At 49.8% G+C, this 16,692-nt stretch overlaps 1 protein-coding gene across 2 annotated transcripts in view; it reads right to left on the reverse strand.

Moving 5' to 3' along the window:
- Nucleotides 1–16,692, reverse strand: part of EPHX2 (epoxide hydrolase 2) — a 71,836-nt gene that overhangs the window by 8,246 nt on the left and 46,898 nt on the right. For both annotated transcript variants that reach the window (XM_036104426.2, XM_036104428.2), the window contains 4 exons: nt 5,932–6,006; nt 3,916–3,949; nt 1,909–2,011; nt 931–1,000 (listed from right to left, as the gene is read on the reverse strand). In XM_036104426.2, coding sequence (XP_035960319.1) covers nt 931–1,000; nt 1,909–2,011; nt 3,916–3,949; nt 5,932–6,006 — 282 coding nt within the window. The remainder of the gene's footprint in view (nt 1–930; nt 1,001–1,908; nt 2,012–3,915; nt 3,950–5,931; nt 6,007–16,692) is intronic.

Genomic DNA, 16,692 nt, shown 5'->3' on the forward strand with positions numbered 1-16,692 from the left:
TGAAAACTCCCGTAAGCCAAAATTGTGTAAGGCGAAGAAGCAATCACCATTAATTTATATGAAAAAATTTTTGAACTTTCCCAGACCCTCTTTTTGGCTTTTCTGATACCTTAGGAAACATCTTGCTAACGGATGCACAAAAGAGAGCAATGTCAAGGCCAGATGCTCAGAGACAGGGTTCAAAGCTACGGCAGCTTGATGCGGAGATGCTAAGGGGAGTTCCTGGGAAGGGGCTTGGCAGGACCCCTCTGGCTTGTGAACCGCCTCTATAATGACTCACTGCAAAAGAAATGCTGAATGCTATTTCTGCTTTTTGCCTTTTTTTCTAAAAGCAAAAATCCTCTTTGGATTTCTTTCGGTTCGCGAAAACCCACTACTAAGGTAGGTCTTCCGTAAAAGCGAACTTTCAAAAAGCGGGGCCTACCTCTACTCCCTTTGCAGACCCAGAGACTGGAAACGCATCTTCTGCTTGGCAAACGAGGACACTGAGACTCAGGTTGACTTGGGTGAGGTGACACAGCCAGGGCTAAAGCCTGTCTCTCTGAGAGCACCTCACGCTCCTCTGTGAAATGGGGGCTCCGTGATCCTCCTCCGCTTTGGGAGTCATCCTGGACTTTCTGCGGCCCTGACCTGGGGCACGGTCAGGAGACCTGGGGCCTTCCACAGCAGCGCTGTGGTCACCTGGCCAGACCCCTGTCCTGCCCCAATGCCACCCTCAACCATTCCAAGGAAAGCATCAGCAAAAGTCCTCGAGGACCCCCTTGAGTGGAGGGAAAGGACAGAAAGGAGAAAGACGGCAAGTCAGACTGGCCCGCCCATCCCCCCACCCCAGCTCTGACCCAAGGGCAGATTCACTGGGCCAATGAGAAGCCCTGAGAGGGGCTCATAGGGGAGCGCAACCACACTGAACCACACTGAACCAGCACTCACCTTCCATCCCACAGCTTTGCAGCCCCACTGCCAGTTCAGCTCCATGTTTCGATACCAGTTTAGGGGACCTCTGGGGGTGGGGAAGATCAGGGAACAAAAACAAGAAAGCTTAGTAGAGGACTCTGCTGCAGACCTCCCAGGGAGCCAGCTCCGCGCAGAGCCAGTCTTCCCAGTGGGAGCAAAGGTTGCTGCAGAAGGGGAAGAGAACAGAGCCCAGGGTTCCCATCTGGTTGCCCAACACACCTGCTAGGCTTTAAGGAGCGAGGCCTAGTGCAGGCATTCAGGGCTCGGCCGAGACAGCCTCTGAAGGGGGCTTCCCGAAACACACAGAAGCTGGCCCTGCAGGGCTCGCCACGTTCTCTGAGGGCTGTCGTGTTAGATAATGGGGAGCTTTGTTTCGTTCCCTCACCATCTAGAAACCACTCCCCGGCCCCGGAACCTACTGAAGAGGGACTTTGTGAGGTGGATATGGTGCGGACGCACCCTCTTTCCACTGGGATATAGGGAGGGGGCTCAAAGAGGCCTCTCTGGACAGGTAAGGACAGCCAGGCCCGGACCTGAACACTCTCCCAATCCTCAATACAAACCAACCAACCAACAAACACCAAGAACAAGAGAGGTCGATAACCCTCCTCTGAAGATACATGCAACTTCTGAGTTTAGGTAGGCTTTGTGTTTTTCTGAAGAAAGAACCCAGAGCTGTCCTCTGGTCCTCTCAGGGGTTATGACTGAAAAAATGTTTTTAACCATCTGTTCTGAGGGGGCCTATCAGCATAAGGGGAAGCAAGCCGAGTTATCCTACACTAGAGCAGGCCGAGTATCTTCAGGAGTGAGCCTCCTGACACCGGAGGTGTTCAAGCAGAAGCTGGCCACACATTCACAGGAGGGACAGCCAGGCCCCACCCTGTACCCTGAGAGCAGAAGAGCCCCTCTTGGCCGATGGGCTCTCTACTGTGTTTGGGGCACTGTTGTCTTTACCTGAAACCGGACTTCCGGAACTGCTGCACATAGACCCGGATGTCCTCCTCAGTGACGATGCTGCTGAGGCTGGGCTCTTCTGGGGCCCTCACTAAGAGTCCTCCTGCAAACAGCCACTTGTTCGCTCCCAGCCCGGGGCCAGGCACCCGAGTCCTAACTCCGGCGTGTTCCCAACTGAGGCTGGGCACCGAACTGCCTCTCCTGTCACATCTGAACTCACAGGGAAGGGTCTCGTGTTCCTTCATTCATTCTCTTTTTCTCTCCACAACGAGCCCATCTCCTCTCGAGCTGCACATCTATGCCCTGGCTGTCGTTCTGGAACCCAGTGATATCACACACACAGACCTCCCCTTCCAGGATGAACTTTGGGACAAACCATATCCCTTTCCTCAAAAACTCACGACGTAATTCCAGGATGACACTATTTACTGTTTACCAGGTCCCACCAGCCCTCCAGCTACCCTCTCCCCCGCCACTAAACCTTTTCTAAATGGCCTAACTAATAACGTCCCTCTTTAGATACCTCCACTGATTCTCAGAATTTTCAGAAGTGCGTGCTCTGATTTTTCTCTTAGGCTGGAGGAAAATCCAGGACAGGGAGCACGCATTCTGTTGCCTTCTGATGCTCATGATCCTCTGCACACTGTGGAATCCTATCTTGTCCTCAGAGGTGTACCCTGTGTCCTGACAGTCCCCAGTCCCCTTGGCGGCCACCTTGCGATGACAATGGGCAGCCTGGGGACCGCTGCTATTTCACAGGGGACAGCCACAAGGGCTAGTAACACTGGCGCTTGAACAGGGCTGACTCACCATTTTCAGGCTCTTGAAGCCTCAGAAGCATAGGAACTGGGTAATGGAGACTTTTGTGAGATGTATCAATGGGGTATGTGATCAGGGTGCCTCCCTGACCCGGCGTGGGGCTCCTGGCTCACTCAGCACCTCTGTAAGAGCCCCCACCTGCTCTCCTCCCGTGACCACTGCTGTCTGCCACACTAAGGCAGCGGCTGTGCTTTGTGCATCTAGCTATCCGCCCCTGCCTCACATCAAGCGTGGGCTCCACATGCTCGGGGAATGAAGGAATGAACAAGTGACTGCATGACAGGGAGGGAGGGAGAGAGGGAGGGAAGGAGGGAGAAGGCGTTCTTGACCAGTGAGAGGAGTATGGCCTTTAGCGTAGGAGGAGTTTAAGACCAGCCTCGCCCCTTTGAACAAATACCTTAACTCTTCCGAGATCCATTTTCCTCACCTGTAGAATAGTGGTAACAATGGGATTTTTAAAGGCTGTCATGAGGACGATAAAGAATAGATCTCCAGGGGGCCAGGCCCGTGTTTGATGCACACAGTAGGTGCTCAAACAAGGGGTAGCGATCGTCTTTATTAACACGAGTGCATGCTGGCAAGGCCACCGTGTGGGGGCAAAAGCAAGGTTCTGTGGGAGCAGTGCTGGATCTGGGCACCATGGGGATGAGCTCCTAACTGCTCTCGGCTTCGACTCTGCACTTACATCCAACCCAGGAGGGAGAACAAAGATGGTCTTCATGTGGGGGAACTGGAAATGACGGGAAAGCAAGATAGGGATAGAGGAAAGGCCAGTGGATTATGACCAGAGGAGTTCTGGCTTGGGGTCTAGCTGACTTGGGCTCCGTGTGCACCAGGTGATCCTGCAAAGGTCAGTCCCTATCTTAGGTCTTGGTCCTTATCAGCAGAGGGTGGGATTGCCCTGATGAGCTCTAAGATTCCTCTAAGCTCTTATGGTTTAAGATCGTGGACCCAAAGTTCCCTGGGGCGGCAGGAACCAAGGCCGTGTGGTCAGCCTAGGGCTAAGGTGAGCGCTATTCACCAGTGGGGGCCTATGTTAAGTCACAGTTCAGAGCTGGAGCGGGGGGGGGGGTGGGGGGGTGGGGAGAATGGTTCTGCTCAGAGCAGTCAGATGGACACTTGTTTAACCTTCAGCTGATTCTTTCCATGAGCCTCCTGCCCCCTCTCCCTCCTAAAAATCTCTCTTACCCATTTCACGGACTCGGCTCACGCTGAGAAAAGCCTGTAAGGAAAAGGAAGGTTAGAAAGTTCGTCATGGATGAAGTAAAGGAAAAACGTTGAAACAGGTCACGTGTAAACCCTGTCACAACCAAAGGCCTACGAGTGCCATCAGGTCACACAAACATGCTCAACTCCCAAGAGAGCTAGAGACATCTTCGGGGGTCAGAGCCGAGGTGGTTAACAACCAAAGCTCTGTACCAAGGCTGCTCCTGGGTGCTTCCAGGCCTTGGTCACGTAAGAACTTGGGTTGACACAACCCATGGGAACAAGAGATGAGACCTTAGACCAATGGCGGGTGGGAAGTGAAACAGGAGATACTCTCCACCCCTCTACTGCACACCCAGGAAATCTGCAGTCCTTGGCGAAAGGGTGGGCTAGAAAAAAATCCAGCCCTCACGTGGAGCAATGTCAAAGGACTTGTTCCATTTCAGTTTGGTACGAAGAGGAAACCACAAAAGCTCCCCTAGGAATTCATAGCTATAAGCCTGCCTTCATAGGTGGTCAGGTTCAAACCTACTCTACCTACAGGACCTGGAAACCCCCAAGATGTGAGGTAAACAACAAGAAAAGTGGGCCTGGGCTGGTAATGCCCCCGGGACGCCTGGCAGAGGCAGCAAATGCTAAAGCACAGGAGGATTTTTTCTCAAGCCCAGCGGAAGCAGATTGGTGCAGTTTCAGGGCTGCTGAAGATGAGCTCGCAAAGCAAAATTTCAGAACACTCCGCCACACCCCCACACCCTTCACGCACACACAGGCCCCTTTGCAAGAGACAGCAAACACAGCAAACAGTAAAATCACAGTCTCCAACAATATCAAGTAATAGGACTTTCAGAGAAAGAGAGAGAGAGAATGAAAAAAATAAGTATGCTTAACATGATTAAAGACATAAAAGAAGGAACTAGAACACAAGACTCTCTCACAAAAGATTAGAACGATTTGAAAAAGAGCCAAATACAACTTTCATACATAAACAAAAACCCTGTTTGTGGAAATTAAAAAGAAAACTTCGAAGATGTATTGAACTGCCGATTAGACATCACTACAGAAAGGAGGAGGGCAGACCTCGGGCTGATTTTTAATAAGCAATGACAGAAGTTTCTACCTAGAATTCCATCCTTGGATGAACTAGTCTACAGGACTGAAGATCAAAATAAAAATATTCTCAGGCCAAAAATTATAAGTTTATTATTAACAGACTCTCAGAGAGAGAACTACCTAAGAAGGTACTTCGGTGAGGAAGAAATTGCACGAAACAGAAAGCGAAATGCCAGGGGTGACCAGCAAAGGTGCTGGCAAACACGGGAGTGACAGGACGACCCACACACAAGACAGCGGGCTGGGGTGGGGGCGGGGCGCCTGGGTGGCTCAGTCGGTTAAACATCTGCCTTTGGCTCAGGTCATGATCCCAGGGTCCTGGGATCGAGTCCCACATCGGGCTCCCTGCTCAGTGGGGAGTCTGCTTCTCCCTCTCTCTCCCTCTCTGTGCTCTCCCTCCCTCTCAAATAAATAAATAAAATCTTAAAAAAAAAAAAGACAGCTGGCTGGGGTTATGGAGTTAAAAGTGTTCTAGGCTCCTTTTCAAGACAAGGGTTAGTGGTATCAATTGATTTAGGACTTGGATGAACAATTCTGCGTGTGCAAATGGTAGCAGCAGTCACAGCACAACTTCTCAACTGTTGCTATTAAAATCCTTTATAATCCTTCTCTGATCTTCATCCCAAAGCCCTACTGGTGTGGGACAGGGAGGATGTAACCTTTCCCCATGGCAAGGGGAGCGGTCGAGTGAGGACCTCGATGACCCTGACTACAGAAGTCAAAGAAAAGAAGGCCACATTGTTCATTTCCAGACCCTGCCACACCCCAGGACCCTTCCCTCCCAGGGAAGCCTTCCAGAGGCCTTCGAACCTCTGCAGCTCCCCATTCCTCCCCTCCCGTCCCCGCCCCCCCCCCCCCCCCCGCCTTCCCACCCCCTGCAACACTCACCATATCATCACTTGCTCTGAAGAAGCTTTTGAAAGTCCGACTCAGGTTCTGTTCCAGTTCGGCCTCAGCCACTCCCTAAAACAAATCAAGAAAGCAAAAGGAAGGACTCTGCAGAAATCTTGGGAACCAGAGCCCTCCCCGATCTGACCAAAAGCCGGAAGCTCCCAACCTCTGTCCCATCCAGCCCACGTTTCATTAGAAGTGCATTAGTTTGGATTTTCCGTTGAAACACGTTTTAAAAGCTTCAAATAAAACACAAGATGCTAACAGCGGTCCCCCCCGGGAAGTGGGTTTATGGTTGTTGCTTTCTTCTGTTTTTCAAAATTCCTACAGTGAGTATGTCTTACTTGTAATAAGCCCTTTAAGGGACTGGGGGAGGGCTGGACAGGAGTAGTTGCTGGTGAGGGGACGGTTCCAAGGATTCCGAGAAGCCAAGTGGAAAAGCCAAAAGTTGTTCCATTCACGCATCTCATTTTGCTATAGTAACTTCAAACCCAACCTCTTTGAGTTGGGCCTAAATTATTATAGACCGACTATTATTCCATGCCCATGGATTGTCTCCCAAAGGTCAGGGCAGCAAGGCTGCCTTGGGAAGAGCTGGGACCCATATCCTTTGTGGTGACAGATTACCAGGTCTCCCCGCTCATGGGAGCGTTATTACACATGATGCCTAACCTAACACATGGTTCTTTGGTCATTTCCAGGTCTCTGACTGGAACTTGCTTCATCTGTTCCATAGATACTGGGCCCCTTCTCTTGCTGGAAACTCAGGGTCTGGATTCCTCAGCTCCCCACCTCCCCTTCTTCTTACCCAAATCCTCCATCTAGGAGCACGTACAGACACTAAAACGGGGTGGCAAAGGGCTTCAAGATCCATCAGTGGATGCTAATTTACTGGCTAGTCTCCCGGGATGTGATTTTTTAGGGCATAAAAGGAACATTTTAACCCAGTCTTTCTTTTCTGGAAATTGAACGCCCTTGGACCTGAAAGCTGTTATAAAACCTGTGCAAAGAAAGATAGCTGTCCCTGAGGCAGAGACCCCCCCACCCCCACCCCAGGGCAACTGCTCGGAAAGAATCAAGATCCTTCCCCAACACAGTCCCGAGGAGACCAGTGCTATGGCAGGACACTGAGAAAGAGTATGGCGGTGTCTTAGTCCGTTCCGGCTGCCGGAACGGAATCCTATACACCTGGGAGCTTGTAAACAGACATTCATTTCTCAGGCTGGAGGCTAGGAAGGCTGAGATCAAGGAGCCTGCAGACTCCCTGTCTTCTGACCATGCCCTCACATGCCAGAAGGGGCGAGGGAGCTCTCCTCTGGAGAGGACGCTCCTCCCATTCACGAGGGCACTACCCTCATGACCTAATCGCCCCCCAAAGGTCCCATCTCCTGACACCCTCACAGTGAGGATCAGGATTTCAATATGTGACTTGGGGAGGACACATTCAGTCTATAACCCAGTGCCAATCTACTTCTTTCTCCTGCTTTCCAGGGGCTCACCTGAACGTGCCCAGACACCAGCTGAAATGGACCACAGAATATTTTCTGAGTGGGCACCCTTACTTTCCCAGCTCCCTGATTTAGCAGACTGGAACTTCCATCAAGAACACCTAGCTCCCAGGACGCCTGGAGGGCGCAGTCGGTTAAGCTTCAGACTCTTGGGTTTGGCTCAGGTCATGACCTCAGGGTCCTGAGATTGAGCCCCCATCGCACTCAGCGGGGGTGGGGGGGGTCTGCTTGAGATTCTCTCCCTCTCCCCCTATGCTCTCTAAAATAAGTAAATCTTAAAAAAAAAAAAGGACACCTAGTTCCCTTAGTGTGGCCTTCAAAGAACCTTCAACACCTGTCCCCAAAACTGCCTTGTCCACAGAGTCCTGCCTTCAGCCATCCCAATAAAATAACTGTATTCTTGTTGGATCCCATAGTGCTTTAGCGTGGCCCCCTCAGGCCACCCTGAGGGCAGGGAAGCATCCACTTGGGAGCATCTGTGACTGGTCGTAGGACAAGCAGGGGCTGAACCTGTATGTTGGTTCCTCTCCTCCCCTTCATGTTCTCAGAGAGGACGGTGCTATAGGCCAGGTCTCTAAAGCGTTCTAGTGACCCGCGGCCCTCCCCGCCCCGCACACATTAAGAGGCCCCGCGATACAGCACTTCGTTTGTTCTGCACATCGACACGGTGAGGGCTCTGGATCTATGAGAAGGCAGCAGGCACGAAAGGAAACATTTATCTTCCGCAGCGCTGGGTCTGCAGTTTGAGATTTTCTGATGCGAGCAATGCCAATGTGTTCATTACAACCCCCCTCCCATTTGTCAGATTCAATTATGATGGAGATGCGGTCGTGACCTTCTGCTCTGCGATCAAACGCCACGGCAAGAAAAAAGCCACGGAAGGAAGTATATTTTAAGTGATCGATAAAAGCCTCGGTCAGCCCTGCCTGTCATATGGGTCATCGCTTTTATTTACTGGGAGCCGTCCTCATCCCAGAAACCGCTGCTGTTCACGAGCCCAGGGTCTGGAGGAGTCTCCACAGGCGCAGAGGTCTGGACAGGGCTTTGACCCGCAAATTGTCCTTAGAAGAGCAGATGGATGCCAAATGGGTCAGTAAAAAATCAAAGGGATCAAAGGGATCAAAAAGGTAAATAAGTCTGTCCACCCACATGAAAGTAGATCAGATCAACAGGGAGAACGAGGACAAAGGTGAGGGCCAGAAAGGGGAGAAGATGATAACATTTGTACTCTGGTCATGTGCCCTGCTGGTATCATCTGACTCTGTAAGTTTTAAAGGTGATACCATATTTTTAAGTCCCACAGACCAATGACAAGCTTCCTGCCTGCCCCGAGGGAGGGGCTCCACCCTCTGTGCTCCTGAGTGGAGCCCTTAGGGCATGGACTTTGGAATCCAGCAAACAAGACTGCAAGTCCCTGTCCTGATACTTAACTGGGCAACTTAATATTTCGAAGCCTCAATTTCCTCATCTATAAAATGGGAGTTTTGTAAGGATTCTACAAGATAATGATAATGCCTATTTCTGAAATGCCAATAAATGGTAATTATTATCACTAATAGTATCCCCATCTTTAAAGTTACTGGACTGCACCAGAAATGTCTATTTTGGGATCTGGTCCCCTCACCAGCCTGTGAGTCTCTTACGGACACACACCGTATCTTATTCATATTTTTGTTCCCATGGTCATAGCATGGTAATAGTAGGTCCCAGGTGGGTAGGAAGGAGAAAGGGAAGTGAGGAAAAAAGGAGACCAGAATAGGAGAGAAAGACTTTGGTGGGCGTGCCTTCTAAATGATTGTGGCTTTTATTTTTCTGCTCTCCACCACGAGCTCATATTCGCCCCAGCTTGCGGCGGGGCTGAGCAGTAACCTACAGAACAGAGACAAATGGTAGAATCCGCTGTCTTATGACCCAAAGCTATCAGGGGGCAGGCAAACTGAAGACAGCTCTGGGTTCAAAAAGAAGCTCCTAGAACAAAGCCTTTGGAATTCCATGAATCCTGGAGCTTTGTGTCAAGAGTACTCGGAGGCTGTTTAAGGGGGACTTCTTACGGTGTGAATGACTAGAAGTGTAAGGAAACCCACACCTGGGAGAATTCATCAGAATTTCTTGGCCTTTCCAACTAACCACCTCGGCCTCCTCCCTCTCTCTATTTTAAACTTGAAACCACAGAAGCTCATAGCTATGAGGAAACTTCTAATTCTCTTCTCCTTGCTTTCTGTGCCTTCCAGATTAGTATCCTTCGCTTTGTCCTTACTCCTGAGACCTATTTCCCACTGCTGGATAAACATGTCTGTGTGGATATCTTGTCACACTCCTCAATCTGATCCTTAAAACTGACCTGAAGAACCAACGAAGGAAATGTAGTTTTTGGTGAGATACATTTTTATTCATACCCCAGTGTCACCACATGCCACTAGAGTGGGTTGAGGAGTGGTCCCCAAAAAGGCATGTCCAAGGATCTAATACCCAGTACCCGTGAATGTGACCTTGTACGGCAATGGAGTCTGTGTGGATGAGACCATCAGGATCTCGGATGAGTGACAGATTACAAATCAAGGAGTGCCGAGGGTTTCCGGTGCCACCAGAAGCTAGGAGACAGGCATGGAATGGATTCCCCCCCTCAGGCCCCCCAGAAGAAACCAAACCTGCTAACAACCTGATTTCGGAATTTAGCCTCCAGAACTGTAAGAGCGTAAATTTCTGTTGTTTCAAGCCACCAAGGGTGTGGTAGTTTGTTATAGAAGCCCTAGAAAAATAATACACCACTTCAGGAAATCTCGTGATTGGGAGGGTGGGTAAAGAGGGAAAGGGACTAGGGCCTATGTAACCTTGGGTTCAGGGGGCCCGGGCACCTGCCCCCCGCCCCCCAGCAGGATGACAGGTGTGCTGAGCACAGGGCGCGGGATCTTGCCCCCAGCCCAGCTTCCTCCCCAGGCACGTGTTTCACTCACTGTTCGAGGAACCCCAGATATGTCGCATACAATGAAGGAGACCAAGTTCTGTCCCCACTCTTCACCCAGAGTGCTGACAGGGGAGGAGCTCTCAATCACCTCATCTGCCAGGGAGGTTCCTACAGCTGGGAGGGCATAGCAGCATCTTCTAGAACTCAGACCTCCTCCCAGAGACATCCTCCTCCCGCGTCCCTACCCAGTGGGATTTCTCCTCTCTCATCTCCCCTTTTGCTCCTTCCAAGATGTACAACAGGTCTCTGCCTCAGAAGATGCACTTAATTGGGTCTATGGTTTCATTGCCGAGACAGCGGAGACAGCAAGAGGCAAGTCCATCAAAGCAGGAGCTCGGGCAGCCTGGCTAAATAAATGATGGTCCACCTGTATTCTGGAGCATCAAGCAGCCGTTGCGACGGATGAGGTAAATCTACATGTATTGGCAGGAAAATCTGTCCGCGCTCTAGTAAATGAAAAAGCAGCACGATTCCAGTTCTATAAAAATCACATGTACGCTCATATGCACATACGCATGCCCCCCGCCCCGCCACACTTAAAAGCATCTTTTAAAAAACCGTCTGGGAAATACTCACTAAACTATTCATAGTAGCTACTTCTAGATGAGGGAAAGCGGAGCCAACTTTTTATTTTATACAACTCAGTACTTTTTTTTTTAAAGTACCAAGCATAAATCATCTACAAAATACGGGCAGCAACAAGTCACCAGCTGTCCCCGTAGCCTGGTGCCTGATGGGGGACAGGATGCGGGGGCATTACTGTGGGTGTTCCGGGGATGAAGGGAGACTCTGAACACCGTGAGGGAGAAGGAGGAAAATCGTTTGTGGATGTCGGGGTGCCCTTCTTGACTGCTACCTATAATTTCCTTTCTCCACATTTGCTCTCTATTATCTAGTTTCTCAGCTGGTTAAATACTAAAAAGTGGGCTTTGGCTTGCTCTGGTATATACACCTACGGCGGCTGTACGGTTCCAGACACCCACACCACACACACAGGTGCATGCCCCACACCCTTCTTCCAAAAAATAAAAATACACGTATACTATTAAGGAGGAGTAAAGAGGGTCCAGTGTTGGCAGCAGGAAGAGGGCATGCACTAACCATGTTCTGATTTCTGGGGCAGAGGGACTATGAAATATCCCCAGGCTAAGCAAGGACGTGAAGAATCTTAAGAATTAAAACATGGAACTTGTCACGTTCAAATTACCCAGCCTGATTCTAAAATTTCTTTGCTGCCCGGAGCTGCCTCCTCCTCTTTCTTACTATACAAATGCAAAGCCTGTCGGCTCTTCACTGAGAACAAAAAAAACCACACACACACCTTTTAATTTTAGTTTCCACCAGACTTGGCAAATTTGCAGGACAAGACAGTAAACACATTGGCTCAGGGTTCAAAGAGCTAGAGGAACTGAATCTAAACTTGGGGTTTACCTAAACCACACCCTGTCCGGCTCAGCAAATGTGAACGAGAGGTGAGAGGGACGGCCACCGGGGCTCAGTCTGGAGGCTTTTTCAGGCTGAATGCATCCACGGTGACCTTGAGCGCTCATGGTGACTCCTCCTGGCTGGGGCATGGTGGGGGCAAGTTTGGAAGGAGAGAGGCAGGAGGGAGGGGGTTCCAGCACCCACCCCTGAGTGAAACAGGTGCTCTCCACTTTATGCTTTATTTACTGGCCTGAATTCGGCTGCAGTTTGAAGCAGTTACCTATTTGAAAACCATCCAACTAGACCACCCTCTTGCAGCGGAGGAAACTGCGGGCCCAAGGTAGGAAGGGACTTCCCTGTTGCTGAGTGAGGAGCAGACATGCTGGCAGGACCCCTGTGCATGGTTTCTCCTTGAGACCCAGCTCTGTGCCCATCCAGACCAGCCTCAGCAGCTGAATTCGCCCCACACCCACACCCCCCCCACCACGCCTTCACTCATTTGAATATTTAACATTTCCCTACCAAGAGGCTTTGTTCCTTTTTTTTTTTTTTTATAGAACAAAACCGTTCTCCAAACTCTTCCTGCGATTTAAAACCCAGCAGCTACAACATAACAATAGGGGTACTGATTTTTCCACAGTGACTATAATAACCTTTGAAACCAAAAAACGTTGCCCTGCTGGGGGGGCAGTTAATAAGCATCTTTCCCCTGAGGTCACTTTTGTCCATGGGGCTTTGAGCTTATCTTGGTTTGCTCCTTCCTACCTTGTTTGGATGAGCACACACAACAAAGTCCAAGCTCCCTCCCAGCGGGGCTTAGGGGGAGGCACGTAGGCTTTGAAGTCAAAGCTAGGTCAAACCCAGTCAACCTGGGCTTGGGCCAGTGAGTGAACCCCCCAGAGCCCCTGTCTGCTCAGCTGAAAGACAGAACACCAGAGTGCGCTTGTGAATAGAACCACTTGGCATACCGTGCTCAAAAAAAAGTAGTAGCTACGGGGCGCCCGGGTGGCTCAGTCCATTAAGCGTCTGCCTTTGGCTCAGGTCATGATCCCAGGGTCCTGGGATCAAGCCCTGCGATCAGCCTCTCTGCTCAGTGAGGAGACTGCTTCTCTCTCTCCCTGCCGCTCCCTCTGCTTGTGTTCCTTCTCCCTTTGTCAAATAAATAAATAGATAAGTAATCTTAAAAAAAAAAATAAAGTAGTAGCTACAACCCAGTGTCCACGGAAGGATGGACAGAGAAACCAAATATGGTCTACACGTACAATGGAATATCATTCAGTCCTAAAAAGGATCGAAATTCAGACACATGCCACAACATGGAATAGCCCTGAGGATGTTGTATAAAGTGAAATAATCCAGACCCAAAAAGACAAATCCTGTATGACTCCACTTCTATGAGGTTCCTGGAGTAGTCGGATTCAGAGACGGAGAGTGGCATGCTGGGTGCAAGGGGCTGGAGGAAAGAGGCAATGGGGAGTTTGTGTTTATTGGGCACAGTTTTGGATCTGCATGATGAAAAAGTTCTGGGGATGGATGGTGGTGATGGCTTTATGGTAAAGCGAATGTAATTAATGCCACTGAACTGTACTCTTAAAAATGGTTCAGATGGTAAATTTTATGTTATGTGTGTTGTTAAATAACAAAAATTCAACCAAGTATGTTTTGAAGATCTATTTGGCTTTATGAATCAGACAGCATCCCGTCTGGCCAGCAGAGGGCGCTCAAAGGGCTACAGAAAAGGAAAGGTTTTTAAGGATAGAGAAAGAGTGGAAATGAGGAAATGCATCAGCAGAGAATCCATTGTTTTAGGCAAGGTCACCCTTCTGAGGGGAACGGAGGGGGCCTCTCAGTGATTTCCTTGTGCTGACCAGGAAATTCCCATGTTGACTGCTTAGAGGTTATGTTTGTGGGGCTGAAACTGCACTCAGGTTGGGTACTGAGTGTTGGTTTACTGACTTGGGGCCTTCACCTGAGTGATGCCATTTTGGGCCCGTGGCTTTCTTTTATTTTATTTTACTTTATTTTATTATTTATTTATTTATTTACTTACCTATTGAGAGAGAAAGAAGGAGAGAGAGAATATGCCTGGGGGAGAGGGAGAGAGAGAATCTCAAGCAGGCTCCACGCTCAGGGCAGAGCCCGACATGGGACTTGATCTCACAACCCTGAGATCATGACCTGAGCCGAAACCAAGAGTTGGACGCTTAACCGACTAAGCTACCCAGGTGCCCCCTCATTAAATTTCTGAAGGAAAATATTATCTAAAAAAATGTGTTATTTACATTAACATGGGCACATTATTATTATTTTTTAAGTGAAATAATAAATATTTTAAATATTCAGTATCTAGTATGATAAATACCAGTAGACATAACCCACATTAACTAAAGCTCTTTGAGGTCCTAACCCTCGGCTCCAACTGCTCCTAGCTTGTACTGAATTCTCACAGTTGTAATAGAAATGAGGAAGGAACTCCTGCCCTGGGAAAATGCATGCATACAGTACATTGTGCAGGCAATTTCAAGATGTCCCAGACCTTCTGAAACCTATCTTCAGGATCACTGAGTATGTTGTTTGGAACTCTCTTATGTCCCATGATATTTATGGGAGATAAATAACTTGTCTGAGTGAAACAAGTTTCGTATGCGTTTTCAGTCCTTTGTCCCCTCAGGCTCGAATGCCCTTCCCTCTCCTAGTCACCCACACAGATCCTATTATTCATCTTCCGAGGGCCAGTTCGAACGTCTCTCCTCTGGTAAGAGTGACCTGTGTTTTCTTACGAGTTCCCAGAGTAAGCTGTGTCTTCAGGCCGGTCCTGTATGGCTGCCTTATTCTCCAGGTATGTGTCACCTGCTTGCTTCTCCAAGAACTGTTTCAATAAGTTGTCGTTTTTTTTTTACGATTTTATTTATTTATGTGACAGAGAGAGACACAGTGAGAGAGGGAACACAAGCAGGGGGAGTGCGAGAGGGAGAAGCAGGCTCCCCACCGAGCAGGACCCTGGGATCCTGACCTGAGCCGAAGGCAGACGCTAACGACTGAGCCACCCAGGCGCCCCTCCAAGAACTGTTTCAATCCGTACTTGTTGTTACTCAGCCCTGACACTGGCACGCAAGAGAAGATGCAGAAGCATTTGCTAGATGAATTCATGGATATTAATTATTCCTAAGAAACACCAGTCAAAACATTCTGACATTTAAACGTATTTATAATGCTCAACCCCTCCCCCCCATCAGGGGCACCTCTGTTCTTATGAATGGGGAATCCAAAGGGATGAGAAAGAAAAAGGAAGAAAGGTGGAAGAGAAAGGAGTGGGCATGAAAGCGCATGCCCTCCCTTGTGATCTGCGTCCCCCATATGGTGTAGCCTGGCAGCTGGGGCCTGAGTGTGGAGGGCCTGTTGCCCATACCTGGGGCATGGGGGCTGGGTGAGGGTGGAGGGAAGAGGGTGAGAAGTAACTATGAAGCATGGGGCACTGGTGATGGAAAGGTCTGTGGCGGTGCGGGGGGGGGGTTCCTCTGGAAGGGCGTACTCTGGGCACAGAGGGCGGCGGGAGGGGGTTGGGCTCTTGGAGGGTGGGGGCCAAGCAGAGCCAGAGATTGAGAAAGGGTCAGATAAGAGGTGAGAGGAATCCAGACACCAGCTTCCCAGTTTTGGGTGGGGCCCTATTCCCTCCCCAATTCCCAAAGGCCAAGGCAGCTGCCACCAAGACACCTGCCACCAAGACTTTGTTTCTCTCCCCACCACCAGAGCCTTCTCCAGTGTGAGATGCACAGGGGCGAAGCAAACACCTGGGAAAGGGTGGCAGGCAGTACGTCACACCTGACATTGGGATTCTGACTTCCAATCCAGCTGGAAGAATTTTCATGGGGCCATCTTTGACCGGGCAATGAGCCTACAAGGATTCTTCTCTACTACTTTTGACATCAACTACAGGCCCAGGGCTTAGTGTCCAGACCACAGGGACACTTACCTCCTTCCTCTCTCACTTGTCCAAGCCTTCCAAAGAGGCCACTTCTCATCGTCCCTACCCTTTCCCCTCACTGTCCCCATCCTGTCCCTGTCCTCCCATTTCTCTCACCAGGGGCACTGTTCGTTTCCCCCTTACCCACCTGTTACAGGCTGAACTGTGTGTCCTCCTAATTCCTAGGAAGTCCTAACCCCTAGGGCCTCAGAATGTAACGATATTTGGAGATGAGGTCTTTAGAGTAGACCCTCAACCACTATGACCGGTGTCCTTGTAAGAAGAGGAAATCTGAACACAGAAACACACAGGCACAGAGGAAATGCCATGGGGGACACACCAAGAAGGGGGCCATCTACAGACCAAGGAGAAAGGCTTTAGAAGAAACCAACAATGTAGTCACTCTGATCTCGGACTTCTGGCCTCCAGAACTATGAGATAATAAATTCTATTGTTTATGCCCCCCAGGCTCTGGTACTTTGTTACGGCAGCCCCAGCTGACTAATACACCATCTAATCCATCCTTCAAGCTCAAGACTACTTCAAACTAATTAAAGACATGTTGATTAATTCAAGCCGAAGGGAGCTCACCACTTCCCACACTCTGGGCACAGTAGGGCCTGGCCTCAGTGGAGGACCTGATACATGGAGCATCATTTCACGATGTTGCTGGGGCCTTCTGGTGTCTTACTGAATGAGTCTTGCCTGAATCAAAAAGTTCCTCTTCCAGGAGTGCCTGGGTGACTCAGTCAGTTAAGCGTCCGACTCTTGGTTTTGGCTCAGGTCACGATCTCAGGGTTGTGAGATCGAGCTCTGCGTCGGGCTTTGTGCTCAGCATGGAGTCTGCTTGTCCCTCTCCCTCTGCCCCTCCCCTGGTGATCTCTCTCTCTCTCAAA

This window comes from Halichoerus grypus, chromosome 3, assembly GCF_964656455.1.
Source record: "Halichoerus grypus chromosome 3, mHalGry1.hap1.1, whole genome shotgun sequence".
Classification (NCBI taxonomy): Eukaryota; Metazoa; Chordata; class Mammalia; order Carnivora; family Phocidae; genus Halichoerus; species Halichoerus grypus.